Here is a 20,177-nt window from a genome sequence, read left to right as displayed (position 1 = left end):
TCCTCAGAGGAAATACGCTATGTAAATAAGCAGTGCAAATGAATGTATTTTTATATGTATTAGCATACAATGAATAATGTCAACTCATTAATGTTCTGCATAAATTGCTTTTGCCTCTTTCATTATGTTTTGGGATTTGTGGGGAAACAAAAAATGCTTTCATTTAAATCATCTACAAGTGATTTTGTTCCAGTGTCAAGCCACAAAAAGCATGGGGTGGGAAAATATTAGGTTAATTTATAATCAACAGTCCTCAAAGGGGAATTGAGAACTCCAAGTCACCAGCAAGAATTGTGTAAGTAGGTGAAATAAGAAAAGTAGCCGGAGCCAATTTTAGCTCGGACCTTGGAGAGATTCACCGTCTTCAGGCTTTAATTAAGAATATTTGGCAGCTAAGCAAATGATCTGTTTTTATGTTCATAACAGATGTTTTGGTAGGCTCCAGATACTCAAAGTGTTACATTACTTACTTAACAGTTGGCACACACTAAAATTAAATTGTTTTCTTAATGGTAATGCATCATGTTGCTGAAGGGATTAAAATCCCATGTTCAGCATGGAGAATGTAAGATCCCCGTGTAGGACTTCACAGAGAACTTGCTCTTCTATTATGCACTCACCGGCCAACTAAGTACCTAATCAGCCAATCACATGGCAGCAAATCAGTGCATTTAGGTAGTTCAAAGCAAGGATCCGAACGGGGCAGAAACGACTTTGACTTTAACTTTGACTTTGACTTTGAACGTGACATGGTTGTTGGTTGTTTTCAGAAACTCATGACCTACTGGGATTTTCCCACACAACCATCTCTGGGGTTTACAGAGACTGGTCCAAAAAGTTATGCAAAATGCCCTGTTGTTGAGGTCAGAGGAGAATAGCTACACTGCTGTGATCCGATACAAAGGCAACAGTAATTCAAATGAGCACTCATTACAATCAAGAATACACAACACGTCAAACCTTGAAGGAAATGGGCTGCAGAAGACCACACCAGGTGTCACTCCTATAAACTAAAAACAAGAAACTGAGGCTACAATTCACACGGGTACGCCAGAAATGAGCAACAGAAGTCTGGAAAGACAGTGAGCCGCTGCCATCTTTGGATGGTAGGTTCAGAATTTGGCATAAACAGCATGGATCCATCCTGGCTTGTATCAACTGACTGGTGAAGGTAGCAAAATGCTGTGGGATATATTTTCTTAGCTCGCTTGGGGCCTGTTAGTGTGAGTTGAGCATCATTTAAACACCACAATCCTACCTGAGCACTGTTGCTGACCATGTCCATCCCTTTGTGACCACAGTCTTCTAATGGCTGCTTCCAGCAGGATAACACACCATGCCACAAAGATCAGATCAATTCAAACTGGTTTCTTGAACATGATATTGAGCTCACTTTAATGGCCTGCACAGTAGGGATGGGTATCGTTTAGGTTTTATCCGATACCGGTGCCAAACCGGTACTTTTGAAACGGTGCCGGTGCTCAAACGGTGCTCAAACCGGTGCTTAAAGAATGGAGAACACAAAATTGGTCCAAAAACCTCTCATGTTCAGCTTTTTTTTCTTTGTAAAAAGATAACAACGTTAGCCTTTTCTGCAGCTATGGGGCATATATGGTATCACTCTTGGCTGGAAGCAGTGCTTAAACTATGGAAAAAAACACAAACTTTATCCAAAAACCTCTCATGTTTAGCTGTTTTCCACTTTTTCTTTGGTCATTTTAGCCTTTTTGTCCAGGGTGAAGGGAGTATCTGCCATCAAACAAGAAGACAGCCGCATGTAGCTATGATGATGTTTGCTAGTTCACCTTACATGCATTAATGTAATAACGTGGTTAGCCTACTCAACGTAAATTACACACGAACAACATTAAGCTACTCACGCAGAGAAGAACGGCTGCTGCTGCATCATCATCCTCATCATTTCTGCTACACTGGCAGGGCTAGGGGCCAGGACTCTCCTCTTCGGGTTCTTGGGGGATGTTGCTAACTCCGGGTCCGATAACAGGCACCACACCTGCAGTAGATGTGCTCGGTGTGAGGTCTCGCAGCAAGCTATCAAATACGGCGCATTTCTCGGCTTTTAAAAAAAACGCTATGCGTCGCCAGGTGTTTCATCGGATTTGAGGTGTTACCTCCTTTGACAGTATCACAGTATCAGCTTAAAGCACTTGTTGTAGGCTGCTGCAACAAGCCCGCTTCGTCTTGGGCATTTTTAATCTGTAGCTCTGCTCTAAAAGAACGTACGTACCTGGACCCGCCTACTATCCTCGGAAACGTAAAATGATTGGCTAGAATCTAAAGTGTATCACAGCTCAGGAAAAAAAAAAGCACCAAAATGTGCGCTGCTTTTCGGTCTGGTTACTACCGTTTATGTCAGAACCGGTGCCATCATGGCACCGGATACCGGTACCCATCCCTACTCCACAGTTATTCCAGTAGAGCACCTTTGAGAAGTGGTGGAAATCTCTGTTGTCACTATGGGCCAAAATCTATGAGGAATGCTTCCAGCACTTTGTTTTATCACAAAGAACTGAGGCAGTTCTGAAGGCAATACGAGGTTTATTAAGGCTCTAGTCAATCGTATATAAATGTGTATACTGTGAAAGCCTAACGAGTGTCCATGTTTGCAAGTTCTTGTGTGTGATTGCTTCTTTGTAGCACTGTGTCAGATACTAATGTGTATGTCTTATGTGTCTTATTTGGTCACATTATTTGTTTTAAACATACTCCCACATAAGCCTGAAGATGGATACTTTGTTGGCAAGTGCATGATGTTTATAAGATAATCATGTGTTTCACTGTTTACGATGTTGTGAAAGAGACTCCTCGTGGCTTGTTCCACACCATTTATGCAGCTCTGTAGACATCTGCTGTTTTCATTCCCTTCACCATGGAGGTGAAGAGGCCATGTGTGTTCCTCTGTGCTGTTTACATAAAGCATCCATCAGCTCTAGTTTGTTCTCCAAGCCTCTCTGTATCATTTTATGTTATGAGTGTTCACAGAAATCCTGTCTCTCAGATTGCAGTAAAAATATATATATATTTTATAAAAAGTCTGCACATATTGTTTGTTTTTAAACTGCTGTAAATTATTTATGTGGTTATCTGCTCCATTGTCAGCACTTGCTTCTTCATATCTAATTCATATCCACAAACACAATGACATGGCAGCTGCTTGTTTAGAGGAGGCCATTAATCCGCGGCAGGGCACTTCCTGTAAAAGTGAAGGGATCCAGGGCATCTTGCCACTGTCTGCTACCTTTAGCTCTCCTCCCCTTTACTCTCCTTTGTTGTCCTTGCTCTCATTGGGTGGCAGTCAAGAAGTGGCTGCTCATGAATGACCACAGCCATATTGACAGTGTCTGCGCCAAGGGACAGACGCCACGTCCCTAGTTTAAACACATAACACACACATGCACGACACACTCACACATGGAGAGCCAGGGTATGCCATACTGTGGGGAGGTGCAGCCCAGCTGGTCGGATTGGAGCCGAACAGAGCTGGTCCATCTTCTTCTCTCTGCAGGTTTCCACCAGACATGATTTAACCTTTATTTTTTATTTCTTGCATGCGTTTTATATTTTTCTACCCACACATTTCTCTCCGTCTCTCTTTCTAGTTTGTCACACGTGGGTGTGCACATATCATTTTATGATGGGATTGTGTTAATCACACTATTGTACTGTTCATTGGCGGCTCAAAATCATGAAGTGATCGATATCCCTGAGGTACAAACAACAGTCCTGAAGTCTACAAGACAGAGATGAGATATCTTTATGGTACACAGGATTGTAAAGCTCCTCAGGCATTCTGCTGTCTTTAATCAGTCGTTGCCTTTGAATCTTCATCGTCGACTTTTAGCACTGAGTAGCATGAACAGCAGGGAGATACTTGCTTCGTATTTTCTATTCCATCGCGTTTTATACTTCCTCATGTCTGAACTCCATCCCTCTCCATCTTCACATCTACACAGCTCAGCAGTGCAGCCGACTCCTCCTTTCTTTGCATTACATCAACAGCCAACTAAAATATTGATCAACCCCATCTGACCCACATTGCTGTGTCAGCAGCTTCTTTAACATTCCTCGGGAGATTCAGTGTGTTCATCTGCCTATTGATGTGCGTGGACGTTGGACACACATGAGCCCCATGTGCTGTGTGGCGCCAGCTGTTTCTCACCCTTGTGTGCATTAAAAATCAGATCAAACCATGATGTTGACCCTACCCCCTGCATAGACGAACCCTTTAATCTCACTGCATGCATACGCAGAGATAGCACACTGATGTCAGCTAAGGGGCTGCTGCCCCTGATAGCAACCAGTCATATCCTCTGCAGCCCTCCTGGTAACTTAGAGAGAACATCTTCAGTAATTTCCCAATGTTTGGGATAAATAAATTTTTTATTATTATTACTAATAATGGAGGTTTGTGCATTTATATTAACAATGCTTGGTGCATGAACTCCACTACTACTGAGAGTCACTGCTCACCTAATGCGGAGTTTTTAATGGTCAAATGCAGACCTTATTATCTCCCCAGAGAACTCACTTCGATCATACTCACTGCCGTGTATATACCCCCCGACGCTAATGCTAGGTTGGCCATGAAAGAACTTTCTGCAGCCATTAACAAACACCAGAATAAACACCCCGAGGCTGCTTTTATTGTTGCTGGCGACTTCAACCACACCAACTTAAAGATAGTCCTCCCCAGATTCCACCAACATGTCTCCTGCCACACCAGAGGAGACAAGACTTTAGACCATGTGTATTCCAACCTGGCTGGAGCCTACAAAGCCACACCCCTCCCCCACATTGGACAATCAGACCATCTCTCCCTGTTCCTCACACCTCGGTATTCACCACTCATCCAACGTGTGAAACCTGCTGTGAGGACAATTAAAGTGTGGCCAGAGGGGACAGACGCAGTGCTCCAGGACAGATTTAAAAACACAGACTGGAATATGTTCACCCACACAGACCTGGACCAGTACGCCTCATCTGTACTGGATTACATCTCCAAAACCACAGACAGTGTCACCACCCAGAAACGGATCACCATGTACCCCAACCAGAAGCCTTGGATGAACCGGGATGTTCGTCTCCTCCTGAAGGCCCGCAACACTGCCTTTAGGTCAGGAGATGCACACGCCTACAGTACAGCCAGGGCTAATCTAAAGAAGGGCATCAAAAAAGCCAAACACCATTACAAAAAGAAGGTAGAAGAACACTTCTCCAACTCCAACCCCCGACGCATGTGACAAGGACTCCAGACCATCACAGACTACAGGACCACCAAACCCTCCCCCGCATCCTCTGATGTCTCCTTCCTCAACGAGCTCAACAACTTTTATGCTCGTTTTGAGCGAGGGAACCCCACAACCACAACCAAAGCAGACATGACGCCAGACCACCAACCTATGACTCTCTCCCCCACTGATGTAGGAGCGGTGCTGAGCAGGATCAATGTCCACAAGGCTGCAGGTCCTGATGGCATCCCCGGGCGTGTTCTCAGAGCGTGTTCTGGGGAGCTTGCAGGAGTGCTCACAGACATATTCAATCTGTCCTTGGCCCACGCTGTGGTACCGGCCTGCTTCAAATCCACCTCCATCGTCCCGATACCCAAAAACTCCAACCCATCTTGCCTCAATTATTACCGCCCAGTAGCACTCACCCCCATCATCACTAAGTGCTTAGAGCGACTGGTCCTAGCACACTTCAAATCCTGTCTCCCCCCCACCCTGGACCCCCACCAATTCGCATACCGCCGGAACAGGAGCACAGAGGATGCAGTCTCCATCGCAATGCACTCTGTCCTCTCACACCTGGACAACAACAACACCTATGCCAGAATGCTGTTTATAGACTTCAGTTCAGCATTCAATACAATCCACCCCTCACAACTCATCAGGAAACTGACAGACCTGGGTATCAGTTCCCTCATCTGCAAATGGTTACTGGACTTCCTGACCAACCGCCCCCAACATGTCCGGCTGGATAACCGCTGCTCATCTACCATCACAATGAACACCGGTGTACCACAAGGCTGTGTGATGAGCCCTTTCCTCTACTCCCTCTTCACCCACGACTGCAGACCTGCTGATGGTTCCAACACCATCATTAAGTTTGCAGATGACACCACGGTGATTGGCCTCATCAGTGACAACGATGAGGCCGCCTACAGGGAGGAGGTGGATCGTCTGGCTGAGTGGTGCGACACAAACAACCTGCTGCTTAACACCGAGAAGACCAAGGAGCTCATCGTGGACTACAGGAGGAATGCTGACCCACATCCACCCATCCACATTAAGGGGACGGCTGTGGAGCGTGTGAGCAGCTTCAAGTTCCTGGGAGTCCACATCTCCGAGGATCTCACCTGGACGACCAACTGCTCCAAGCTGGTCAAGAAGGCTCACCAGCGCCTCTTCTTCTTGAGGACTCTGAGGAAGAACCACCTGTCCTCAGACATCCTGGTGAACTTCTATCGCTGCACCATCGAGAGCATCCTGACCAACTGTATAACAGTCTGGTACGGGAACTGCTCTGCCTCGGACCGGAAGGCGTTGCAGAGGGTCGTGAAAACTGCCCAGCGCATCGCCGGAGCACCACTTCCTGCCATAAAAGACATCTACAGGAAGCGGTGTCTGAAAAGGGCTGGGAAAATCATCAAAGACCCCAGTCACCCATCACATGGACTCTTCACCCTCCTGCCCTCTGGGAGGCGCCACAGGAGCCTCCGGACTAAGACCACCAGGTACCGGAACAGCTTCTTCCCCACAGCTGTCAGACTCCTGAACTCTGCCTCCTGACATCTGACCCACGTTAAACTCATGGACTGAACATACACACACCCACAATGGACAACTGTACCCTCAAACACAATAATAACATGGACTGAACCACCACTCACAACCACTAGCACTTTATATAGCCTCTGTAGAAACTATCTACACCCTCACTTATCTTAACTGCACTACTGTATAGCTCTGTGTAAATAATCATTCAGTACATTCGATAATCTTTAATCCTACAACTGTTTACAACTTGCATAGTTCCCATTTCTGTATAGCTGTATATCCCAGATTCTGTAAAGTTATTTATTTCATATTCTGTATAGTTTTTCATATTTATATCCTGTTCATATCCTGTACATAGCTTGTACTCACTACAGCCTGTACATACTTATAGTTATAGAATATTCACAACATACTTCATACCGTGTACATTATAACATACCATAATAGACCCATTTCTGTAATATACTCACATATCTATATTATTGCTAATATATATTGTAATATATCTATATCACTAAAGCACTTCTGGATGGATGCAAACTGCATTTCGTTGCCCTGTACCTGTGCATGTGCAATGACAATAAAGTTGAATTCTATTCTATTCTAATTCTACTATTCTACATGGAAAATGCAGTAGGTTTTACGCTGATTGCCCTTAATAAACCATTCGTCTCTCCTACTCTTTTATTTTTGTACATCAGGGGACATTTTTCCTTTAAAGTTCTGGATTGTGCCCAATTGCTTTTTTCCCTGAAGTGCAAGAGAGAGAAGAGCTGTGTATGTGTTGCTGTAGTTATGAGTTCACACATAAACATGACTCAGCTACATGGCTTTTAGAGCATAGACAAATATGCCCAACATATAGTCTTTTGCCTTCACAGCCTTAAAGAGGTTTTATGTTGTACCAGAGGCATTTGCAGGTTATGGAAACTTGAGTTCATATGTGTTAATCAAACTGTAACCTGTGACATTAAGAGTTAACTGCATAATTTCTGAAGAAATAATAAGTGTGTTAATGTTGATGCAGCTTTGATTTGGCACATTATCAAGCAGGCATTGTACATTAGATGTTGATTCGTACAGTCTGAATTCAAAGAGCATCATCATCGCAGCGAATGAAAGAGTACATATTGTGAAATTTATCATTTGTAGCTTGTTTGGTGAAAAGCTCAAGGTTAAAGGGTTTTTTTTTCAGTATGATTTTTAATTTTAAAGCAGTGATGAATGTTGTAGCTTTCTTAGCCCCTTTCTGCCTTTCTGACCAATCAAGGCAGACCGGTCCGCCAGCTGATCCAATCTAGTGGCAGTAAATGGCTACACAGTGGCAACCATGATGGATAGTTGTCTAAGCAGAGGGGATTCCAATCAGCCAATCACCTGGTGGATTGCTGGTTTCTATGGAAGAAAACACCCACAGTTTAATGTACAGCAAATATAAAAGGGAGAGGCACTTAGACGTAATCACTTCTCCAAAAGTCCTAACAAAACACAATATTTTGTAGTTTTATTCATACATTGGGGGGGTGGGGGGGTTATGTGTATTATATAGGAGTTGTTGGATGTTAAAAAAAAATCACCCTGCTTTTGGCTTCAGTCAGTATGACTTTTGGTGGGTTATGCTGTAACACTGACACTGGTGTATTGTCAAAATATGCATGTAGAGTGGAAATTGTAGCCGTGCAATGAACCTAAAGCTGTTTGTTTTTCATAATGGAATACTACTTGTACAATATTATAGGTGACAGCATGGACATTGTTTTGCAAAACACACTTGTTATAATCCAAAGAAATGCGCAAAAGTTATTTTAAATTTTCATCCTTGAAAAGATATCAGTCATTACATCCAGAATGTTCCTCGAAGCTTTATGAAAGCATTTTGCTTTCATATTGGAAAAGGTGCTATTGGAAAACTAACACTGAAGAGAAAGTCAACATACTTCTTGAAGACCCTCCAGTCAAGTTTAATTAACATAGACCCAGTGAATCAATAACCGAGCCCTGAATTTAGTGGTGTGCTCTACAAATTCCCAGTGAACTGGATAAGATATTGCTGACATTTCATCTTTTTCAGACAGTTATGACTCTCTTAAATATTACATAAAGCGTAGGACACTGGTGGATGCTAGCTATTTCACTCCTTTGATCAACATTATCAGAACCCCGTGTCAGTCTTGATTTATCTGCAGTGCTGTTCGGGGATTCATATATCATCCAGCTACAGACATCACAGGCGTTTGACCCCTCTGAGATGGCCTTTATTGAACAGGACTTTACTGCACTCTGATACTATGTTGCATTTCAATCATGGTGAGACACTTTCTGATCTAAATGCTAATGTAGTATCCTGTAATCTGAGTATGCTCACTTTACTTGTAAAACCCTGTTCCGTCTCTTGTGTCCTACCTTATCTCCCACTGCTCTGAAAGATGTGTTTGCAGGAATTAAGTTTAGATTGAGGTTTCACTACAGGACTAGCTTCCGGGGTTTTTTGTGTGTATTTAATTTCATGGGGTCTGTGAGTGAGTGAGTCCCGTGTGCACCTCTATGTCTGCTGGTTTAAGAATGTGTCACAAATGCTGCTTTTTCTCTCAAATCCTCACAAGAGCTACAAAAACAGTCTGTAGTACTCAGCAGATGGCTCCTTTCTCACAGTGTGTCTGTCAGTGGTTTTTCCCATTCGAGTAGATAAGTAAACAGAGATTTTAAGAAATATGTCTAATGGAGCACTGGGTTAAACAAGATCACCTCTCTAAAAGTCTACATGGCTAAATAACATCATTAATTTAACTTTAAGAAACAGTCCTAGATTCCTTAGCTTTAGTGCTATTTTCAGGAAACCTCACATGCTGTTACAGTGGGACCTCAAGGGCAGCATAATACCATAAACTCCTAATTAATACCCTTTCCAGACACCTTTTATTGACTTCCTGGTTGCAAATCACCCAAGAATGACTGAAGAATTATGCTATTGTCTGGCCAGCCTCTTCTCAGAGGGTAATACTCAGAGCATCATAAAAGGGCAGCAGACTATAAATATCAAACCAGATGTCATCTGATTTTAATTTGATTTGGGAGATGAGACAGACATCAGAATTAATAGCTTATTAGCTCATCTCTACATTATTGCATATCCGTGGATCACAAAGTGCCAAGATGTCCTCATCTTGCAGTCAGCTGAAGCAGTTACTGTTTATGTTCCTCAGAGTATTCGGTCATCATAGGCTATGCTGTGTTGTCTGTTTGTGTCCAAAGCAACAAGCGTGGCCTTGAGAGGCTCTACGGGCCACAGAGACATGCTATGTGGGGTGTAACTCTTTGTAGTTTTAATCCTCTCTTTATATCCGGGCCTTGATCATAAATTCACACCAGGGTCATGTCCTGTTACATGTGATTTACTGTATGTCTGCAGGTCTGATATGGTTTCAGATTGACTGATCAAAGGTATGTAGCATTAAATCCTTGCGTAATATGATCAAAGTTAAATTAGAGCCATTAATTGTGTTGTGGACTTGTTAGAAGCCATCAGTTACACCCAACCCTTTGTTTTTGAAATTCTCTCTTTTTCTTAGTGGTTCAGGGAATGCCATCTTATTAGAACCACCATTTTAATTTTGGTTTGCTGTCATGAGTGAAATGACCTTGTGACTGGGGTTGTGATTGTCATAATTCAATTTCAGTTACTGAATCAGAGACATTCAGTGGCAAGATATCAAAAACATCTAAAACGCTTCCTCATGAAAGACGGTATTCTGTTCATTAATTTCCCTAAAATAGTGGGTCTAGATTTTTGGTTTTGGAACCTAAAGGAAGATTTGAACAATTACACGGGTGCGTAAATTTGGCTGTAAATCCTAACACTTAATGTAATATAATACTAAGTAACCTGGTAATACCTCAAGAAGCTGAAAGTCTAATTCAAGGAGTTGCTCCAATCACATTCTAATCAATTGTTTTAAAATAATCTGTGTTGGTGAGGAGGAAAAAAAACTGTATCACAATCGACATACTTATGGGCCTAACTATATGTTAAAATAAAACAGAAATTGTTCTTACAGTGCCCCAAATTTAAATCGCATTTCATCTGCAGACTGGTGAATATAACCAAAGTCTGTATGATTGTACCTATAAAGGTCCAGGAGTATGATTCTTGCTTGGGGTTTGAAAGGTCCTGGTTTCAAATCCCGGACAAGCCCCCATTTGTTACATCACCTAAAAAGGTCCAGGGGAACGTAACCAAACTGTCCAAGTGGAAAAAAGGAAACAGGGAGGCAAAATGGTTAAGTTAAAGGGTTTTATTAATTTTTCTATTAAAAACTAAACTAAAAGAGTCGGCCAAGCCACTATCACCTTTTAAAGAAAGAAAACAACAAAACTCAAGTGTTCGTCAGTAAAATGAAAAGTGAGTCAAAAAATTGTTCATCACCAAAACACACTCCTTTCTGCAGAACATGAGCAATCAAGCACCACACACACAGCTCACTAGCTGCAACCCAACAAGACTCTCTGGCAGTAGAGTTTACCTTTCTCTGGCCTTCAGTATTCCTAATTTCTGATTGGAGTCAGCTGTCCAAAAAAACAGTAGCACCTAAGGCAGGAGAGCTGGCAGGACACACCCACACAAGGTCACTTTCAAAGGAAGTCCTGCTAGAGCCGTAACAATGATAAAAGCCAAAAACAGTTCAGATTACCTTATGGTGAACCTCACACTGTATGTTTCCCTTATCTCAAATGTCCAAGTGTGATTATCTCATTTGTGTTAAAAGCAACCAGGCTCTTTCATTTTTGCTAGATTTCTACAGATGTATTTAATGAATTCATGATGGAGAAAACAATTACGCTTTGATTAATGGGCTTTTTGGTCAAGCGTTCTGTAACATGACAAACAAATGATATTTGCATGTAACCAAAGAACAATCAACAGGGAAAAAATGTTAATTTCACTTCATATAAAATCTTAGGAAAACAAACAAACAGAAGTCCAAAGCGGCGCACACAAAGACACCGTCGTGTGTAATGATGTCAGAAACATTCTGTCAAACAGATTCACATTTCATACGCACTACTCTGCCATTTTCCCCAAGCTTCACAGATAAACTGCATCTAGAACACGCCTTATCAAAAAATGCTTTTTTCAGCTTGTAATACAAATCACTATACTATACACCAAGTGGGATTGATATCTTATTATTTTAAATTCTTTCCGTCTTCTCCTTCTGTTGTACATCACTGAGCCACTGAGTTTGCCTCCAGTTTTAGCTGATGTTGTTGGAATACAAAATTTAATTTCTTTTTAGATATTTTTCACTTATTTTTTTTTACTGCATTTGCAATAAAGAGTTCTCTCACAAGGCTTAATATACTAATGGAGATAGATTTTAATTAGCTGCTAGTTTGGTGATAATGGGCTGATAAAAGAGGTCAGTGAAATTAGTAAGTAATAAAATTGCACAACTGGAAGGGATAAGCTAAGGTGATAAATACAAGGAAAATAGGGTCTTCTTTTTTTGGGACTGAATGACCGAGGGAGATGTTAAGAGAATGAGCAAATAAATGGGTAAATACTTTGTGAGTGCAGTGCCAAAGCCTTGGGCCTTTCCTGTAGCTCTTGAGTCCTCATCACAGATGTTTTGAGCAGATTGCCATTGCCATATTTCTCCTCTTTGCCAGACACATACAAGTTATAAATCAAATTAAGACAACAAAATTACTTTTTTATAGTTTGCACAGTGGTCTGCAATGTTTTAGGTTTCTAGTAACATTTTTACACTGAAAGCTGCGGAGAAGACGTCTGCATACCTTTATTCAGCAGTGTGCGTTTCTCTCTAGTATCAGATTTAATACATAATGTGAAATGTCTCTCTGAATACATGTAGCTAATAATGTGACTTGCAGAGATTTGAAGTACTTAGATGATTATCTGAATTTCTATTTGCAGAGACTGATTGCTGGCTGCAGGTCTGAATCAGATTCTTTCCTTTGACTTTCATAAGTACGTGCAGCTTCAAACCATATGGAGTAAAATCGAGAGCTACTGTAGATGAGCACTTATGCACATGATAATGCTTTCTTCTGTTTTTCTACACATTATATGGGTTTGCTGTTACGTACAGATTGCAGGTTTACATGATGGGCTTGTAATAAAGCAGCACTTCTCTGGATAATTCTGACAGCTGAAGTAGAAAACGGGATTTACTGAGAGAATGACTGCTCCATCCTTCAAGACCTCACATGGTCTTTATCAGTTCCTATAGTAGGGTTCACCCTTACATCAGAACATATAGATTCTCCTTCATTTGCCTCACATTGATCTGAATTGCTATGCTGTTTCCAGAAACAAAACCTGTCATCAGATGTGTTATTTTGGTTAGTAGATTGATTTCTCACCAGGTCTGGTCATATTTGCTCTGCTAATTTATGCTGCTTTTGGTAGATTGTATTTACCTTTGTTTAAAAGATCTTGCTGCATCTGTATCTCTAAATTAGTGGATTGTTAGCTGATCACCCCAGCCATTCATGTCATTTTTTCCATTGCAGCTTCATGTTAACTTATACTACTTAGTAAATCTGTCCCAAAGTGTTAGGCCAAAATAGTTCATCAGAATAGTTTCACAGGGTTTCGGCATTCTGCACTGCTGCCTGCTGGATGAATTGACTGCCATTTGCACAATAAATCTCCCTCATTTGGTAATGATGGAGAGTGCTGTCTAGAACACAAGAGTTAAGCTGTGGGATCAAATGACGGTGAAGGTGCCGTCATACGTTTCATATACTCGTGAAAACATTAACAGTTTCCTCTTTTTCTGAATGTCGTTATCCTCAATGAGACTATTCACATACGCGTAGACAGTTTTCCTTATATGATAAAGATGATCACTTACAACAAGTTTCTGCTGATGTCCAGTCACCCTGTCCACTCAGGAGAACCAATGTGTACCTTCAAAATGTCCCTGATTCCCCTCATTATAGGGCTCAAACTTCAGGTTGCAGGTTATAGATAGATCATTACCCAGCAGATCCAGTCTGCTACATGTTAGACTCATGATAGTAGCAAAATGTTGGTATGTATTACTCACTGATTTTCAGTAGTTATTTGTTTATGAAAGTGCAACACATAAGGGAATATCCCTTTTAATATTCTGCTTTTACTAGGACATCACTGGGAGGCAAATGTCTATATTTTAGAGAATACAGAATGAATAAAACCACAGTTAAGCTGGCATAAACAACAAAGATCATGAAGATATGCATACATTATCTCTGATATTACACTAATATACAAACATTTGAGAATAATACCATACATTCACTGCTGAGTAGCTTCAACAACAACATTTTAAGATGGAGTCAGTGGCTGCAATTTAAGTGTTTGCAATTTGCATTGTGCAGGTCTTTATTTAAGGGCTTTTTTTCAATAAGTGTACCACCTACTATTTCTATGTTAAAATATGTTTTTGGGAAAATGCACCTATTATCTACTAAAGGTCAAACTTGATAGCAGTAACCAGGAAAATACTCAATACCATTTTCAAAACCACGGTGAAAAAATGTAAATTTAAAAAAAAATACCAAAAAAATTAGAATACTACAAACAATAACATCAATGACGAACTTATTTTTAAGCTGACTAATGCAGCGCAGAAAAATAGACTAACATAACCATGTCTGTGAAGGTTCTCAGTCATAGTCTAAGGAGCCTGGAAAGTAAAGCGTCTGGACTTCTTTAAGTTTCCTTGAAGACGTTTCACCTCTAATCTGAGAAGCTTCTTTAGTTCTAAGAGCAACTGAGTCCCAGATTTTAAGCCCTATGGGGCTTAAACAGGGTCCCCAATCGGGTCATGGATTCCCTATTGATCCTCTGCCTAATCACAGGAGACAAGATGTGAAAATGGGCTGGGGTCACAATCGGCCAAGGTTTCACTCTGGGACTTTAAGAGAAACAAGAGAAGCACTTTTTAGACACAAATAACTGTCTCATCCTGTTAAATTAGCCCTAGCTTTTAAATTATAGATTGACAGGGACAATGACGTTTCTTGTCTAGCTCCAGCGTTAACGTTATCATTTTATTATTATCCGTAGCCGATAGCTGCTGCCTTAATGATGACTTAAGAGATGTCTGATGTTAATGGCAAAGCTGAATGTGTGAGCCAGCCAGATTCATTTGTATGAAAGCAGGAGCTTTTTCGCTTCGCAAACTTCCTCTTAAAGTGTTCTTCACCGTTGTGAACATCAACTACTTCAGCTGCTAGTGAGTGTGGAGGGGCTGGAGGAGGCAAAGACGGTGCTGTTAGTATTGAAACTGCTGAAAATGAGCATCTAATTCCATGAAAGAATTTTTGGTATTCATTAGTATTTCTTTTACTAATATTTTAAGGACTTCAGTATTCGAGATATTGGTTTACACAATCGTGATACCAACAATGAGTCATTCTTTGTTCATAGCATTTGTGTCTCATTTTGTTTTGTAAAGCATTGCCTGCTGAGCTCTCAGAGAGTTCTATAATTGTTCCCTGTGATCTCTAATCTCTTCAGTCCTGCCTTTGAAACATACATACATATGTTTAAGGAGCTGCCAGATTTACTGAGCGCTACAGAGAATGTTTGAATGCAGTCTCATCCCACTCAGCGTCTCTATCTAAACGCAGCCTCTCTGCTCTGGTCTACTCGGCTGCTGCTCTGCATATTTTTCATCTTCTCTTCAAGCTTCAGCTCCTTTGTGTCATCCCACAGATGTCCATTTCTCTGGAGTCTCGAGCTTTGTCTCTTGCTCTACCCCTTAACAAAATACAGCAGCTGCTGGGCAAAAATTCTTCGGCTGAATCTGCGTAGGCCTGGGTATGTCCTACTACTTGGCTACTTGGAAGTGTCAGCAAGATATACAGCGAGAGCCCCACAGAGCCCTGATAGATTTGTGATATGTGACAGATAAGTTTTACTCTTTGCATTTTCTGTTCATAACAAACACATTTCACAAGCTTTACTTTAAGTCTTTCGCGTGCTTACTTGCTTTCTCGTGAAGTCAAATGAGGAAACTGAGGATGAAAAGAAGTCTTAGTTTCCATTGTTTTAGGTGTAGCCTTATAATCAATGTCGAGACATGAAACTCTGTCTTCATTTAAAAAAAGCCCTGTGATCACAAACGTGCTTCCTCAAGGCAGATAATTCTCCACCAGCAGTGAAACAGCTGAAGGCGAGGGTAATCTTGTCTTTGTTAACTGGGTATTTCTAGATTGAACTTTTAGACCACTGAGTTAAAACTCTCCCTCCATACGTCTGCAGGGTGACCCATTATCACTATTCTGCCGAGAGGCAACAATTACCAAACAATGTGCCCTCTGCTGCACGTTCATTTTGGAGAGAGAAAAAAAGTTGATTCTTACAGCTGATAAGAAAAATTAAACGGTTACATTAGCTGTTATGTTCAGAAGAGGACAAACGTTCTCACATTCATATGAACAGACAGATAATTATCTTGTGCATATTTTTATTATCTTGTATTATTATAATTGTCACTTACCCTCCATTTACTGCAGAGAATCCTGAACTTTTAGCTGTGTGGAACGCTTTCTAATCGAAGCTTTATAATGTCTTGTTAGCTTAGTGTGTGAGTCAGCAGGGCTCTTGTGCGTTTCACCCTGGCTTTGCATTGGAAAGTGTTCACCATCTTAAAGCCTCTTTCCATGCTTGAGATGGTGCCATAATTCCAGAGCCTGGATGTTGCCAGATAATTGGCGTCCCCTTACATGGATGTGAGGAGTGCAGTGATGAATAACAGAGTAAGAGTATGATCAAACTGGACCCCAGTACTGTCGCCACCACCCATGTGATATGCAATAATCACTCCAGTGGGGACTGGCTGCTATTTCAAGCTAGTTTTTCAGAAAGAAAAAAATATGTGAATAACCCACAGTCAGATTTAACTACAGTTTATTTATGGCAATGAATAAAGTTACAGATTAAAGCAGAATGAGAAGCTTCTCTGGCATGTGTGAAATCACAGGTGTCAGTGTCATCAGCATACTGACGCTCAAAGCTTTTCATATGCAAAAGAGACTGCCAGAAATTTCCACCTCACATCCCTTAACCCTGCTACTCCACAACTCCTTACTCATCTGCAATTATCTTCATGTTTGATTTCTGCGTGTGTGTGTGTGTGTGTGTGTGTGTTTATTTTGTTGTTGTTATCTATGGCCTCTCAATTCCCCTGATGGATATGAAACTGCTGAACATGTTTAGTCAAAGCAGCCACAGTGATGGGCTTAATAAAGACGCGGGGAGTGGAGAGGAGGAGCTGCGGTCTGGCTGCAGCTGCTGCATTGGTTGCCTGCTCAGCAGTGGGAAGGGACTGAATGAGCAGAGAGAGAGAGAGAGCAGGAGGAAGCAAGAGGGAGGGAGAGAGAATTGGGGGAGGAGGTGAGTGCTCTTGTTGGGAGATAGGGAATGCCCGTTAGTTGCGTCTGCCGATAATAGCACATCAGCCAGTGCACTCCTATTGGGAGAGCAGAGCACAGGCAGAGCAGAGGGACCGAGCTGCTGAGCAAAGAATGGTACATTAGAGTAGACAGGCACACTCGGAAAGAGAGCGATACTGGCACAATCAGAAAGAAACAGAGAGTGAGAGACCCAGGGAAGAGAGAGCGCATCAGCACACATAGACAAGAGGACTGAACAGGCGCAGGGCAGTGGAAAGAGGAGAGGAGGGACAGGGGGAATCAAAGTTACCAGGTCAGCAAGAGAACGTGGAAGTGGAGCAGCTGAGACTCTCGGGGGTTTCACTCCCACCGCAGCAGCCGGGCGCAGCATTAAGACGCGCAGGAGGAGAGTGATATTACAGGACAGGATAGAACAAGTGCTTTAACTTCTTCACAGAAAGACAGTCCCGTCATAAGGCGAGGGTAATGCTCCTCACAGGAACCTTCTGCACTTCTACTTTAGGATTATCACAGCAAGAGAGCTTCACCAAGCAGAGGACACTTAAACCTGCCAGAGGTGCCTGAGCAGTTCAGTTCTACACAGGAGACCTTTTCATCCATCCGTGGGCTTTCAGGTGGATGTAGTGTTGCTGTGTGGATTTTATCCTTTATTGCTTCAGAAGGTGAAGCAGTGAAGATTTGGAGGGCAAGTTGTTCTGTCCTATCATCTCTGAGACTATGGTAGACTGTGTGTCAGAGAGCCCCTCATCAGCAGCTGCAGCCCTAGAGTATGGAGAAGTCCAGCAGTGAGGAGTCAGCCATTCACCGTAGCCCTTCTGTAGACAGCCGCGAATCCGATTTTGCTCAAGCCTCCACGTCTGGCCGCCCTTTCGGTGGCCGCGGCTTCACTGCCGGCGCTTTCTACGGCTCCACGGGGCCACGCAAAAACACGCAGCAGGGGCAGACTGGAGCTGCAGCTGACGCCAGCGCGGGAGACAAGACTAACAACAAGTACAGCTCACCCAAGGGCAGCAAATACATAGTCTTTTACCTGGATCTATCCTTTGTGTTCCTTTTAGAATTTAAGAAGTGCAACATGGCAAGAGGCTGCCTCTGCTGCTTGAAGTATATGATGTTCATCTTCAATCTCATCTTCTGGGTAAGTGACTTTATATTTTCTTCTCCTCTTACTTGATGCAATTTATACAAATTCTGAGCGTCTTAAAAGATGATGCTGCCAAAGTAATTCTGGCTCGAGTGATTCACTACTCGTCGTTAGCCATATCATATGCGTGTGATAAGTTATTCAAAATGTTCATCAGGAGACATTACTTTCTGACAAAATGATGGCTGTCAGGGCAGTCATGCGTCTCTAATTACATCAGGGTGTTTATGCGTGTTACTCTGTGCATGTTGCTATTCCTGGATGTCATGACAGTGTCTGTGGCATTGCACCAGGTCTCCTTTTGTGTTTTTCTTTTTTATTCCTTTCGGTTCGGGTGGGGGTTGGTGGAAAAAGGTCCTGGGGGTCAGTAAAGTCAGTCTTTCACATGGTCGCATGATTTACAGTGAACATGAAGCTGCAATGCTGCTTTTGGTATGCAAGGGAAAGACTATATCCTCCTGCAGGGCATTTACACAGATGAGCTGCACAATAATGGCAAAGGGATTTTAGCTGAGTTGGTCAGCGATAGTCTAAATTGATCTGATGGATCGTCATTCCTCTTGACTCACGGTATGATAAATTGTCAACAGAATTTATTCAGTTTAATATAATAAATTCTATCGCAGTAACCTAGCCAGCATGTGGTGGTCTCCACAGTGTAACCAAGCATGGGCATTTATGGTAAAAGTGGGCATCCCTTGAATGTTTACAGACTGGATTATCGGGCTTATGGGTTATGAGGCCAAGCCTTTTGTGTGAATGCATTGAAGCATGAAGCGTAAAAACATCTCAACACTGGGGAATCAACTCAGGCCCACCATGTCATGTGGGTTGATAGCCCAGCTAACTGGGACAACAGAGTGGGCATTAACTAGAGGCCAGCTGCGTTAACACATGTATACACAAACATGCACCACACAAGCTGAAATCTACATCACTGTCAAATTTATATGTAGAAAAATGGACAGCTCAGACCTTTCCTCATCTTGAAGGCTGCACCTTCATCTTAGTCTGAGATCATGTGCAGGTCCATAGAGGCGGGTGTGATAGTGATTGGCAGAGGTATATATACCCAACTAATGATGCTAATATTTGTTTTAGGGGATGATAGGGTCAAAAAAAGCTTATTTGATGATGGAGTCATTATTGCAGACGCTGCCTTAGCCTTATGTGAGCACCCATTCTCAACTCGGTCAGTATGTGTATTGACTTCACCACTGTTAGAGTTAAGGATGGCATTTTAGAGCAGTTTCCCAAATTGATTTTTGGGTGCATGAGTGATCGATCAGCTGTTTTTCATTACAGCATAATGCATGTCTTTCCATACTAAAAGCTTTATTGAAACAGATGGAGGCAGCTCATTTAATAGCGAATACTGTGTTTAATTAATTTCAAAAAATTAAACAAGCAAATTGTTGAAATTATAAATTGGCTAGGGAAACAAAATGCCATTTGAATTGCTGCTCTTACTCTTTTACATCCTGTTAATTAATAGCCAAACAGAGTTTATTATTTATTTTTGATTAAATGTTACAATTTGGCACAAATTACAGGCTATTCAGGGCACTCGTTGGATGAAACTAAAGTCTGACCTCTTCTTATATTACCAAAGAGGCTATACATAACTCATCCCTTAAAAGCGACTTTCCTGATCAACATATGTGTTTATATGCAGATTTGTATAAACCAATATCAGACATAAGAAGTCACATTTATAATAATAGTTTTTGTGAATTTGCAGTATTTTTCTTGGACCTTTTACTTGGATATTATATTTCAAAGCTGTATTTGACTTCACATTGACA

General features: G+C 41.8%; 1 protein-coding gene across 3 annotated transcripts in view; it reads left to right on the top strand.

The window, feature by feature from the left end:
• The window catches only part of tspan9a (tetraspanin 9a), a 220,588-nt gene that overhangs the window by 117,800 nt on the left and 82,611 nt on the right, over positions 1-20,177 (top strand). For 2 of the 3 annotated variants that reach the window (XM_080876563.1, XM_080876564.1), the window contains one exon: positions 18,287-18,366. In XM_080876563.1, coding sequence (XP_080732689.1) covers positions 18,304-18,366 — 63 coding nt within the window. In that variant the 5' untranslated portion in view covers positions 18,287-18,303. Of the gene's footprint in view, positions 1-17,184; positions 18,367-20,177 lie in introns of those variants that run through there. The other variant, XM_080876562.1, reaches the window with a different exon arrangement.

This window comes from Rhamphochromis sp. 'chilingali', assembly GCF_963969265.1.
Source record: "Rhamphochromis sp. 'chilingali' genome assembly, chromosome: 2".
Lineage (NCBI taxonomy): Eukaryota > Metazoa > Chordata > Actinopteri > Cichliformes > Cichlidae > Rhamphochromis > Rhamphochromis sp. 'chilingali'.
This window is presented reverse-complemented; position numbering and strand designations above follow the sequence as displayed.